Source organism: Ascaphus truei, chromosome 3, assembly GCF_040206685.1.
Source record: "Ascaphus truei isolate aAscTru1 chromosome 3, aAscTru1.hap1, whole genome shotgun sequence".
NCBI lineage: Eukaryota > Metazoa > Chordata > Amphibia > Anura > Ascaphidae > Ascaphus > Ascaphus truei.
This window is the reverse complement of record NC_134485.1, coordinates 53,074,496-53,088,417: the sequence shown is the minus strand read 5'-3', so window position 1 is coordinate 53,088,417 and position 13,922 is coordinate 53,074,496. Positions and strand designations below refer to the sequence as shown.

At 42.0% G+C, this 13,922-nt stretch overlaps 1 protein-coding gene across 1 annotated transcript in view; it reads right to left on the bottom strand.

Moving 5' to 3' along the window:
- Window positions 1–8,182: 8,182 nt before the first annotated feature.
- HTR1F (5-hydroxytryptamine receptor 1F) overlaps window positions 8,183–13,922 on the bottom strand; it is a 310,261-nt gene continuing 304,521 nt past the window's right edge. The window contains exon 4 of the mRNA XM_075593307.1: window positions 8,183–9,771. Coding sequence (XP_075449422.1) covers window positions 8,641–9,732 — 1,092 coding nt within the window. The 5' untranslated portion in view covers window positions 9,733–9,771 and the 3' untranslated portion in view covers window positions 8,183–8,640. The remainder of the gene's footprint in view (window positions 9,772–13,922) is intronic.

The window sequence follows — 13,922 nt, the reverse complement described above, 5'->3', positions numbered from 1 at the left end:
GCATCTATGCCCCATGTGAGCATGATCCCCAGTTCTTCGATGCATTTTTTCTCAAACTCCAGCGACGGGCAGTAGGAAACGTTATTGTCGCGGGAGACTTTAACAAAGTAATGGACCCTCGCATAGATAAATACCCTAGACACGAGCGTTAGAGGCAGGCAGGGGTCACAACACTGTTGGAAGGTCTGCGGAGAGGCTGTCTGGTGGACATATGGCGGGAACAACATCCTGGCGAGCGTAGCTATTCATTTTACTCACACCCCCATGACAGTTATAGCAGGATCGACCACTTCTTTGTCTCGAGCAGAATGGTCCCCCAAATCTCCGACACTATAATTCATGACATTACATGGTCAGACCATGCATCAATAGAGCTGCGATGCACGCAAATTAGGCCGATTAGCCCGGGAACAAACTGGAAACTGAACGAATCCCTGATTAAGATCCCAGAAATTGAACAGACAGTTAAAGATGAGATCAGGCAGTTTTTCTCATTAAACACGGGCAGTGTGGATTCTCACATCACGCTGTGGGAAGCCCACAAAGCCACGCTGCGAGGAATATTGATCAGCCTAGCAGCAAGACGAAAAAAGCTAAGGGAGGCCAAATTGACTCAGCTATATAACAGGTTACATGAGCTCTCTACACTCCATAGCCGATCAGGTAGAGAGGACATTTTAAAGGAGCTGAAGGATGTAAGGATAGAGCTTAACCTCCTCCTCACATCCCGGGCCGAGAGAGACCTGAGCTGGACAAAGAGGAAATTCTTTGAGAAAGCCAACAAACCCGACACCATGCTAGCTAATTGGATCTGCAATAAACAGCCAAATTGTAACATACAGGCAATCAAGACTAAATCAGGAGATCTGTCCTCCAACTCTAAACGGATAGTGGAAGAGTTTAGACTTTTTTATGAGCAGTTATACAACGGGGAGAAAGTGGCACATAGCACAAAGACTAACAACACACTTCAGTCATTCCTAAGAGAAGCGGATCTACCTAGGCTGAACAGGCTGGAGCACGAGGCAATTCAGAAGGATTTTACATTGGAGGAATTGATAGGGGTTATTAAGAACCTAAAATCGTCCAAAGCCCCAGGCCCAGATGGGTTTTCCAATTTATATTATAAAAAATTTGTTGGGAGTTTAGCTCCGCATATGCTCAAAGTGTTCAACGGAGTACTGGCAGGGGAACCCTTCACGGCCCACATGCTCCAGTCGTCGATATCCCTAATACATAAGAAGGATAAAGATCCCACAAATTGCCAAAGTTACAGGCCGATATCGTTAATCAATTCGGACATTAAAATTTATTCTAAACTACTGGCTAATAGATTGAGCGCGGTCCTGCCAAGGCTTATTCACCCAGATCAGGTTGGCTTTATTAGGGACAGACAAGCGGCTGACAATACCAGAAGAATAATAGATATCATTGATTTCATTAATGCCAACGGGATCCGTGGCATAGCACTAAGCTTAGACACGGAGAAAGCCTTTGACAGGATTGACTGGCCATACATGGAGTCTACGCTTGGAGCATTTGGGTTCAGGGGGAAAATACTAGGGGCAATAAAAGCATTATACACAACCCCGGCTGCCAAGGTAGTACACCAAGGCTTCCCCTCGGAGCTGTTTAATATCAAAAGCGGAACCAGGCAGGGCTGCCCACTCTCGCCCTTGCTGTTCGCCCTATGCATGGAACCGCTAGCAGCGCACATCCGTAGCAACCCGGACATATCGGGAATCCAAATCCATTCACAGGAACATAAAGTGGCACTATACGCAGATGACATCATTCTGACACTGACAAAGCCGCTCACCTCGCTACCCAATCTGTTCGCCCTACTGGAAAGATTCAATAGAATCTCGGGTTTCAAGATTAATCAGGCTAAATCCGAGACGCTCAGTCTGAATATCCCGAGAGAAACGGAGAAATTAATAGAAATTAATTTTAAATTTCAATGGCAGCCGAAAACAATAAAGTACCTAGAGGTACATCTTACCAAACAGAGCTCCACTCTCTATCAGGCGAACTACCCAAAGCTATTAAGGGCCCTGACAAAGGAACTCAAAGTCTGGTCCACTTAAGGAATCTCTTGGATTTGCAGAATTTATTTTGTCAAGATGAAGCTTCTCCCCCGTTTATTATATCTGTTCCAAACTCTCCCGATACCGGTGGTACGATCGGAGATCAAGGAATTACAAAACTCAGTCACAAAATTTATTTGGCAAAATAAAACACCACGGGTAAAAATGACAATTATGCAAAGATCCAGAGAGACCGGGGGCTTGGCGGTGCCGAGTTTGTTGGCATATTATAAAGCGGCCCAATTATGCCAAATTACCCAGTGGCATGGGAATCCAGATCTGAGACGGTGGGTGGCGCTGGAGAAAGAGATCTGCGCCCCGCTGGAGATCAAAGATTTAATTTGGTACCCAAAATCTAGATTAAAAGACTTAAGGGACCCTCTGTTCTCTGTGCTCAATTCGTTGTCGGTCTGGGAGGCGGCTAAAAATAACCACTCATTAACCTCAAAACACACCTTAATGGCTCCCCTATATGGGAATCCAGATTTTGCTCCAGGGCTAGTCGGTAAAAACTTCACACTATGGCAAAATAGGGGGCTCCAACAACTAAAGGACCTGGAGGGGCGTGACACCATCAAACCATTTGATCTATTACAGTCAGACACTGGCATCCCCAACACAGAATTCCTTAGATACCTCCAGGTCCGGGCATTTTACACCAAACACGTAAACAGACCACCGCTAGCCAATTTTGAGAAGCTCTGTGGTCGGGGCGCCGACACACTAGGACTCATCTCTGCTTTGTACAGGGAAGTGGTCGGTTCTGACAGTGACAGCCCACATAAACCCAGGTTCATGACACAATGGGAAACAGACTTGACAGGGCCACTAGAGGACGAAGACTGGACAGAGATTTTCAAGGCTGCGGCCAGTAGCTCGATCTGTACAACATTAAAGGAGAACTCATATAAAGTACTAATGAGGTGGTACCACACCCCAGTTAGACTGGCAAAATTCGCAGAGGGAGCTTCCCCGCTCTGCCCCAGGCAGTGCGGGGAACAAGGGGATCTGGTGCACATGCTGTGGTCTTGCCCACGACTCAGACCCGTGTGGATTCAAATTAGAGATTGGCTACAGAGGATCTTTTTAGGCCTCAAAATTCAGCTAGACCCGTGGGTGTTCCTATTAGGTAAACCCACGAAAGAAGTGTCTAGATCAGGGAACAAATTAATTGCACACTTTGCTACGGCTATGAGGTGCGAGACCGCAGCATTGTGGAAGCAGAATGCAATTCCATCATTAGATAAAATTCGGAACAGAATTTGGTTTGCTTGCCAGATGGAAAAGTTGACAAGTCTGGTCAACGACACTGGCCCAAAGTTTCAAAAAGTCTGGCTGCCTTGGCTGGCACAGACGGATATCCCAGGGGTGAGCAATACCTTCATCTGGCTTTGATAGCAGCAGGTGAGTTCTCCTTGGATGGTAGACAGGAGCCGAAGTTGGTCGCACATGAGGGAGACAGTAGCCCCGCCATACGAGGTCGTTACGGAGGGTTAGATACCCTCCTCCTCACTACCCGGTGCCACGTAGAAGAGGATGGGCGCCATCCTAGATCATCTGAATTGGAGCATCTTATGCCACTACAGCCATTGTAGCTCCGATTTAAACTGCTTTTAAATACATGCAGGAGAATGGTGTGTCTCTCAAACTGATAGAGAGATCCCCGCAGTGGAGCACAAGTTAATAAACAAAGGATCTACTCACAGATATATCCGGTATGTACAGTGATCATAAGTATGACCGTGGTCACTATTGATCACTTGCTCCTGCTATTCTATGGAGCAATACCGGGGATGATGTCACAGTGACGTCAGTTGCGCGACGAACACATAGGTGTTCCGTCTATGTCTGCGGCAGCACAGCCACTTAGATCAGTTTTAAATCTTGATGTGGGCCACTTATGTGGATCCCACTAGCTAGTGAGAGGTGGGTTTAGGGAGTCCAGTATTGCTTGTTTATTAACTTGTGCTCCACTGCGGGGATCTCTCTATCAGTTTGAGAGACACACCATTCTCCTGCATGTATGTAAAAGCAGTTTCAATCGGAGCTACAATGGCTGTAGTGGCATAAGATGCATTTAACATAGAGTATTACTCAGCACTTGATAACTTCGACCACTCATTCAAACAGGATCACTCCTCACCCTTCCCAGTCCCTGAGGGGGTTTACCTCTCTGATCTAAGTGTGTGCATCAATAACCGCATGTTTGGCATTGAGAGAGAGATATATATATGCCATCTGACAACAGTAAAACCCCACACGGTTTTCCTTTAGCGCAACTCTTTAGGTTTTAACTAGTTCATATGTTTACCTTTGCTTTAATAAAATTATTTGTAGTATATATTAGTAGAGTTTAGTGCATCAATTAGGGATCCTTCCTCTCCTACACAATTTCATATATTATTATCCCTGATAGCACCTCTCTAGGAAGTTATTATCTATAGCTGAGCAGGAATTTCCCCTCCCCCTTTCCCCTCCCTTTACACAGCCTTTTGCAGAAACACAAGTACTGTAACACATTATACAGGTCGCTTTATTATCATAATGAACAGGTCTATGCCCTACCTAGAGATGGCGACTTGTCTAAAAAACATACTGGACACCTAACAAGCTCCTATTAAACCCCCAAAATACCCACAACATATATATAAGCATATGAGTGTCAGAGGAGTGCTACTGAGCATGGCAATATGCATTAAAACCAGAGACATAACATAAAACACAGACAAAGCTCAGTTTTTAGCACATCTAGTGAGACTCATACACGGTACAGTGCCTAAATATATATGGATAAATATCTAATAAGTAAATGGTCTTTTAGTTTGACAATTTTGGCCAAAAATGTCAAACTAAAAGACCATTTACTTATTAGATATTTATCCATATATATTTAGGCACTGTACCATGTATGAGTCTCACTAGATGTGCTAAAAACTGAGCTTTGTCTGTGTTTTATGTTATGTCTCTGGTTTTAATGCATATTGCCATGCTCAGTAGCACTCCTCTGACACTCATATGCTTATATATATGTTGTGGGTATTTTGGGGGTTTAATAGGAGCTTGTTAGGTGTCCAGTATGTTTTACAATTCTTGTCCAGCTAGTCATGGCTGATTGGAGGTTGGCAACCTCCTACTTAATTTAAGCTCACCCCCTCCCACATTTAAATGGTTATGGGCTCACTCCATAGCATCTTCCACTCAGGGGAACTTGCCTGCTTGCAGTTTGGCTGTGACATCTCTAATACAGAGTGCTTTTCCTGGTAATGTACAGATTAATAAAAGCTTCAGTCAGACAGAACTTTGCAGCTAATATTGACAGATTTACTATAAATCATTCTTCCTGTTATTAAACAGGTTATTAAGAATTTATATTAGCGTTAGGGACCCCTGATATGTGGTCTGCCTTGGCGTTGGCTCAGGGGCTTACAACAATTTTGGCCAAAAATGTCAAACTAAAAGACCATTTACTTATTAGATATTTATCCATATATATTTAGGCACTGTACCGTGTATGAGTCTCACTAGATGTGCTAAAAACTGAGCTTTGTCTGTGTTTTATGTTATGTCTCTGGTTTTAAGACTTGTCTAAAAAAACCTATTACAGAGCAAATTCCATTGGATAGGTACACATTACTTTCCAGAGGTCTTAAAATGTATCAAAAATATGCCTGTTTCCTGTAACCATGCTTGTTTATACAATTTAGATGTTTATTTGTTGTCACTTGCAGAGCACATGGTCATTCTTTCATGACCTGTAGGTAGTCAACCTTATGACTGTATGCAGACTGTCGTTTTATGCCATGCTATTATTTGTGTTGGTGGACAGCCAGCCCTCGTTGATCACAGGAATCGCCTGATAAACCTCAGTACACCAGACATTGTCTTGGTAATATACTGGGTCCGTGTTCTTGGAGTCCTGTTCTACTGTATGTGGTCATTGGTTTTGAGTGGCAGTGATATTACCTGTAATGTATAACTATTACATCTCTGTACTGATTTAGTGCCTCCTTGATAGTGCAGAGGTCTATTCATTTCCCGGTTGCCTTGGTCAATTGGATACAAATAATCAACATGGTCATCTGTTCCGTTTCCAGTTATTTCATTCTAATATTATGTTCGTAAATCACTGATGACTTAACACTGCCATCAGACTGACGTCTGAGACCAAGGAAATCATGACTTATGATGTAAATCAAAACTCTATTAACTTTTAACTGCCTAAATAGTACAGTATTATCTTGTCTAAACTACAACCTTGTTCTTTGGTACACTTAAGACTTGATAATATATGGTACTGTAGCAGTATATATAATTTATCTTATTACAGGACTACTACTGTACATTACTGTGCTGACATACTAACTTCTACTGATTAATTGATGTGTGTGACACACCATCATGTGTTGTCCAGTGGGCTGGATTGTTGATCAATACCACAGCTATTTTATCCCTTGATATCATATGGGATTCAGGACTTGGGGTATCTTGACAAAGGCCCTGATGGGGCCAAAATGTTGATCAGTGATTGGAATAAAACTTTCAATTATTTGGTGAGTGCCTGTTCATATGGTCATCTTATTATTATACAGTATCATAGTGTATACTTGTTTACAGTGCACCCCACAATACCTAGTATTGGCTGGAGTCCCCATCTTCTATTTTCTATTTGATATATATATATATTTATTTATATACACATATATATATATATATATATATATATATATATATATATACATACATACATACATACATACATACATACATACATACATACATACATACATACGTATATATGTATATATGTATATATATATATATATATATATATATAAACTGTATATAATATATAAAGTAGGCACAGCTCAAAAAGGCACAAAAGGGACAAGAAATGCACGGGTCATAGAAAATAAGAATAGAAATTCTTCACCACACTGCCCTGATGAAGGTCTCATAGCTGGACCAAAGCGTTGGATTTTCTCAATACAAGTTTGTGGTTTTTTAACACATATACTGGAGTGCTTAGTCTTTTTTACTGTATGGTTTGTGGGTGAAGTATATATATATATATATGTATATATATATAATCAAAAAATAAATAGACGATACCGTTCTGTGGCTAACGAAATGCTTTTATTTGTGCGAGCTTTCGAGATACACTGATCTCTTCTTCCGGCGATGTTACATCAGTGTATCTCGAAAGCTCGCACAAATAAAAGCATTTCGTTAGCCACAGAACGGTATCATCTATTTATTTTTTGATTATTGAAGCTCGGCTAACACGGTACTGATACCTCTACATGTATATATATATATATATATATATATATATATATATATATATATATATAAAAACAACATTACCATTCTCTCGTCCGGTAAAGAAAGACTGCACTCGGTTCAGTAATAATGCACTCCCTTGAGAAAGGTCCTATTCCAGGACCGAAACGTTGGATTGGGTGATTTATCATTTCTATTCAGATGCCCAATACAGATTTTCATTATTACTGAACCGAGTGCAGTCTTTCTTTACCGGACGAGAGAATGGTAATGTTGTTTTTCTATTATTTGAGACTAGCACCTGTCTATATGAACCAGTACATTGAGTTTATATATATATATATATATATATATATATATATATATATATATATATATATATAAAGCAGAAAATAGCCGTGTTAGTCCAGTTACGATAGTGCAGAATAAATGAGTTCTTCAGTATTAGGTGATACCTTTTTTATTGGACTAACAATTTATGTCATAGGACAAGCTTTCGAGAGTTCTCCTCTCTTCTTCAGGTCAGCAATACTGATATACAAAGGATTCAATGGCTAATACAGCCTACTTTATCTACAGCAAATATCTGTTGTGTTTTTTTCCCCTCTCTATACACTGTGTTAGCCATTGAATCCTTTGTATATCAGTATTGCTTGACCTGAAGAAGAGAGGAGAACTCTCGAAAGCTTGTCCTATGACATAAATTGTTAGTCCAATAAAAAAGGTATCACCTAATACTGAAGAACACATTTATTCTGCACTATATATATATATATATATATATATATATATATACACATATATACTTGTGCTACTGATCGGTCATCAACTTCCTCCATTGAGTTCTTACATTTACAGTTCCACCATATTATGTACTTGTTTCCTTTGTGGGAAATCGTTAAAGATGCAAGCCTCACAGAATGGCCTGTTACAGGTACAACTGTAATTTCTTAATTCAAAATCTACTGACATACTGTAGTGTAGAAACAATTATTGTTTTTAAGATTGACTGTGTAGCAGGCCAATAGATTCTATGTTTGATATTCATTTTTCCTTTTAATGTATAATCAGTTCATCACCTTGCTACAACCCTCGTCTTGTCTATACTGCTACATTCAGTTCTATTTTCTTTCTTTATCAACATTGCAGAAGTTTGGTACTCTCCAATCTTACTTTGAACTGAACATCTTAACTATAGCAGATTTAGTGTAAAAGCAATCATCCAAACTTTGTGTGAAAAGAACAATCTCAAAAAAAAGTAGCATGTATGTTCTCAAAGATAATGTCTGCACCGTATTAGTTTCTGGAATGCCTTCTTAAAGTCTTCATTAAAGATGGTATAGATAAGTGGATTGATAAGGGAATTGAGGTATCCAAGCCATGTGAGAAAATTGGACATATCATCGGAGATATAACATGCTTTGCAAATATTAACAACGACTTCCTTTACAAAGAATGGCAGCCAGCAAATAACGAATGCCCCTAAAATTAATCCTAAAGTCGTTGCTGCTTTTCGCTCTCTTGTGCTGGATATTTTTTGTTTTCTCCAGGCTTTTTCTCGCCTCATTTCTGCTCTTGGGTTCCTCACTGTAATGTGTATTTTATCAAAATCTGTTGAATGATCTGAAAAAGACTTTTCTGCTATACACAAAGTGGAACTTTTTGCACAGGCTTCTAATAGGCCTTGACCATTTTGCTCCTTTTCAACCCGGCTAATATTTCGCTTGTGGTATAATTGTTTTGCTGCCATATAGATTTTGTAATAAAGGATGAGTATTAACGCTAAAGGGATATAAAAGGCTCCAAATGTAGAATAAATAGTAAAGATAATGCGGTCATGTTGAATGATGCATTCATTCTCGCTATTGTTTCTTTGATGGCGCCAAAATAATGGTGGCATTGATATGAAAATAGAAATGATCCACACCACGGCAATCATGAATGCAGCATGTCTTGGGGTCCTTTTCCTGGCATACTCCACAGCATCAGTAATAGCTCTATAGCGATCAAGTGCAATAGCTGAGAGATGCAATATAGAACATGTACAGCATGTAATGTCAACACTCAGCCATATGTTACAAACAGCTTGACCCATAATCCATGATTCTTTTACTATGTACATGATGCTAAAAGGCATCACCAATACAGCAACCAGAAAGTCAGTAACTGCAAGAGAGCATATCAAATAGTTGGCAGGATGATGGAGTTTCCGTGTCACAATTATTGCAGCAATTACAAGGGAGTTTATGGCAGTTGTCATTAATGTCAAGGCAGACAGTGCAAGTGAAATAAGAATTCTGCTTGTAAGGCCTTTTGTTAGTTGTTCTGAAGTGCAATTATATTCTGTTGTATTCTGTATATCCATAGTTTCTCCAAACTTGAAATTCACGTACACAGACAATATCTAAAGAAAGAAAAAAAAAGAAGACTTTTATAATTGTTTTAATTCTGAGCGTACTTTAGTTAATTGGTTTACAGCGTAATGGCAGCTACAATTGTTTAATGACAAACTGATCATTTCTTCCACACATAACAATGAATGTTGTGCTATGCTTTGGAGACTGAGTATTCAGATGACAGCAAAATATCTCACCTTTGCTATGTTGGCCATTGTCTTCTGAAAAATAGGCACACCAGTACATGTCATAACCCATTTTATTTCTAAGGAACTCTTACTGTTTAAGATAAATTGCATGCATTTTATGACTATTTAAACCAGAAATCCCCCCCCCCGTTTTTTATTAAAGAGTGGGAAATAGGGGTCCCAACAACTGATTCTATTCACACTCTATTTCAATTCTGGGAACCCCACAGTTCCTGAGATACTTACCAATGAATCTACCAAGTTAAAATCCCCAGGGGAAACAAAATGGCTATCAAAACTGCTGGCCAATAAGAAAACGCAACATCAATGGTTGCATCTTTTTATTGGATGGTCATTTCAATCTCCCCACAAACCCAGAAAGTAATGCAGTTAACTTCCTGGTAACAGGGCATCCCGAGAGCTGGAAAAATGTTGCCCAGCTCAAGGGGGCTCCCTACTTCCCATCCTGTAAAGAAAAGGATGGTATGTTAAGAGGAGATTACAGCTTTAATATTGTTAAATATTACTGCATCCATATGTAACGGGTATTCCCCCCCCCAATTGCAGATATAGTGGGGGTGAAAGGGAACAAATAATGTTACCATAGGTGTGGTGCATAATCTGTTGGCTCACAGGAGGGCTGAGCTTCCGCCACGGGGAACCTGGGGCATTTATACTAGGGGTACTCACTTACAACGATGCAGTGCCTCCACCTGCGATGGCTCCCACCAGAGGGGGAGTGGTTCCTCGCAGGACAATCACAATAATCAATACTCACACACAGTGATATATAATAACTGATACCATTTACTTAGGAACATGAGATAACATATCATGACATGTACCAACATAACCGGTGTCCCTCTCTCGAGGAGACACTTACTGCTTGACGTCTCGCAGGACGCTTCCCCAACACCAGGTGATCCCACCCAGTGTCCAAAGAACCCCACCCAATGTCCCACACTCTTGCAGAGAGAGGCAATGGGTGACTGCGCAGTCACTATTTATACTAAGGGCCCGTTGGTGCACTTGTGTATTAGATAGTACCTGCCGAGCACTCCCGTGCTCGGATCTCCAACTGGCTTCACAAAGGATCCGTCGTGTGATGGTTCCGTCTGATCCTACACCGGACTCCTTGCACGTGGACCGCCAGGGGCGATCCCAACCTGGAAACAGTCTCTGAGGACCCCAACTTGGATCCGAACCTCTAAGCAGAAACCTCAGCGTCCGCTGTGTCCCTATCTAATCTACCCTACCGTGACAGGATCCCTAACATAGGACCTGTCCCTACAGCACTAAATGACACGCGCTATAAGATAGGCCGTCCCTACAGCACAGCAACCTGTAATGGCTATGGGGGAAACTCCTAGGGGTCTACAGGGGTTAATGACCTGCCCCACTCCCCTAACTCTTCCCAGCCCTGACTGTTACTAAACTAATCCCAGCGCCTGCAGCAACAAGCTGTGACTCACTGGATGCTGGCAGCCAATGTGCTGCGCAACAAGGTGCCTGCCTGTCAGACCTCACAGCACTGACAGCCGTGACTCTGACAAGGCAGCACTCTAACACTAAGGGCAGCGTCCCTATCTTGGGCCTCCCTCAGCACTTACCCACTAACCTAGTGGGGAGTTGGGGCCTAAATGGGGTGTGGGTACCTATAGGGGTGCAGGAGCTGCACTTGCTCCCCGCACCCTTCCTTCCCTCACAGATCCCTGACTCCAACTGATAATCCTGAGTGACAGGGTCCCTTAACCTAGGGCAGTCCCTGGCAACACTCACTTTTGGGTGGTACTTAGCTACCTCGGGCCCTGGGGGTGCTGGCCTAGTACAGGGAGTTCCTGACTCCTGTACCCTACCTCCTTCCCTGGGCTGCTCCGGTCTCTGACTGTCTAGCGTGGGCTCAGTGCGCGAATTGTATCCACTTGCCTGCCTGGAGATCCTAAGCCCTATTGGCTCCCTGGCATCACGTGGGGCGTGCAGAGGCTCCTGGGATCTGTAGTCCCTGCTCAGAGCCTTCCCTGGTAGGCTGGGGTTTCGCGGGCTTTCTGAGCGCTGTATTGCGCATGCATGATCTCCCTGGTGTTGCCTTAACCTTCTCCTACCTGGTGTCGCACTCGCGCGACTTCTCCCTGGCTCTAGGGGCTTCCCTGCGCATGCGCGACCACTGCGCATGCACGAATCACTGGGGAATGGCGGCGCCCTCTTCGCCAGCCGCCGGGACCCTAACGACATGACCGCGGCCTTAGCGACGGCCCGATCGTGTACCCGGCAACCGGCCGCCTGCAGGAGAAGACGCGCTGCTCCCTGCTCCGGCCCCCACCCTTGGAAGCAGCCGTCGGGTCCGTCGCTGGCTCCGGCAGCACCAAGAGAGGGGGGTCTCAAGGAGCTGCTGGAGACCAGGACTACACATATATGAATGTACTGTACAATTTAACTTTGTTTAGCTCTGTTAAATGTTTTATCGTGACAGTGCCATCATTTAACATATTGATTGTCGTAACTCATATCCACGCAGGTGATTAACATTACGATGCCCTCGCTTTAAGCAGATAAATTTTGCATCACTACATTTTAATGGACCTCTAGCTTACTCATAGGCTCACGAGCAGCTAACCTAACATTGTATATGTACAAACACCCGTTAATGTTAGCGCATGGAAATAACATTGCGATAATTAAGTTACACAAAAACCTGCCGTTACTCACATCCAGACCATGATTACCTAAGTATTATTTCCGGGAATAGCCTAGAAGCCAAAAGGGCGGGTCTACAGTAATACTTAAATGATTGTACTGAGTATGACTTAATCCTTTCATTACATGTGTCATACAAATACGTATATTATTGATCATATAAATGTCTGAAATATATCAAGAGATGCATCTGATAATGTGTCATGAAATTCATATAATAAACTATACTATGGTTTTTAGAGTTTAAAGTGAATGTAGGATATGTTTGTCTGACTTAATACAATCAAGATATTATACCATATTAATTATGGGAAAGAGAAGGCATATAAAAAGCGCTAGCACTAAACAATACTCTGTGTATAATAATGTTCAAAAAAAATATATAAATATATATATTATGCAAAGAAAATCAAAATAATGATAATGTGTCCAAAAAAATGTCTGATGGAAACAGTCCTGCAGCCTAAAAAACTTGGGTTTTCTCGGAAACCCAATTCAGAACATAGTTGACGTAAGTTATCTTGGGCGCAGGATGGTGTTCCAGAAGATATGTGGAAACAAGGAAAACAAACAACATACAGTGTAATAAGTTCAGGAGACAAATAGAGCTTGTCGATACTCCTATAGAGTTTAAACTCACACTTTAGTCGTCTTGAGTTTTATGCTTGAACCGCTGTAAAATGCAGAATGGTAAATTGACTCAGCCAGGTCCTCTATGATGTGGGGTGTCCAGAGCTGAACTACATCAATTTCAGCTCCGGGGACCCCCTGCATGCCAAGATACTTATGCCAAGATGCTGGTATCTCTGCAGGTAGCGGCTCCGATAGGCCTTGTTGGGGCTAACATATCTGCGACTTTAAATGGCCCACATCTTGAGGGCCAATACGAAGCAGTGGAGATGAAATTAATATAGTTCAGATCCAGAGACCCCTTACTTCAATCCTATAAATAAATAAACAAAGCAAGAAATGCCAACTGGAGTGCTGCTTTAAGTGCACCTGGATTTAGTAGTATAGGTGTTGATAATTGAATGAGATGCTTATTTTTAGAGATGAATTTTCCAGAATGGAACATTTGGCCATGACCAAACCTCCAAACAATTCACCACCAGGATGCCTCGCCTAACAAACAGCATTTGTTTGGCTCCCAGGTCTTAAACCTGTGATTATAGTCTGGCAGGTGAGCTCTGGTCACTGGGTTCCTGAAGCACCCTGCACGCCAGCTCTGTTCTACCTAATTCACATTACTTTCAAATAGCCAAACACTTTCTGGTTAT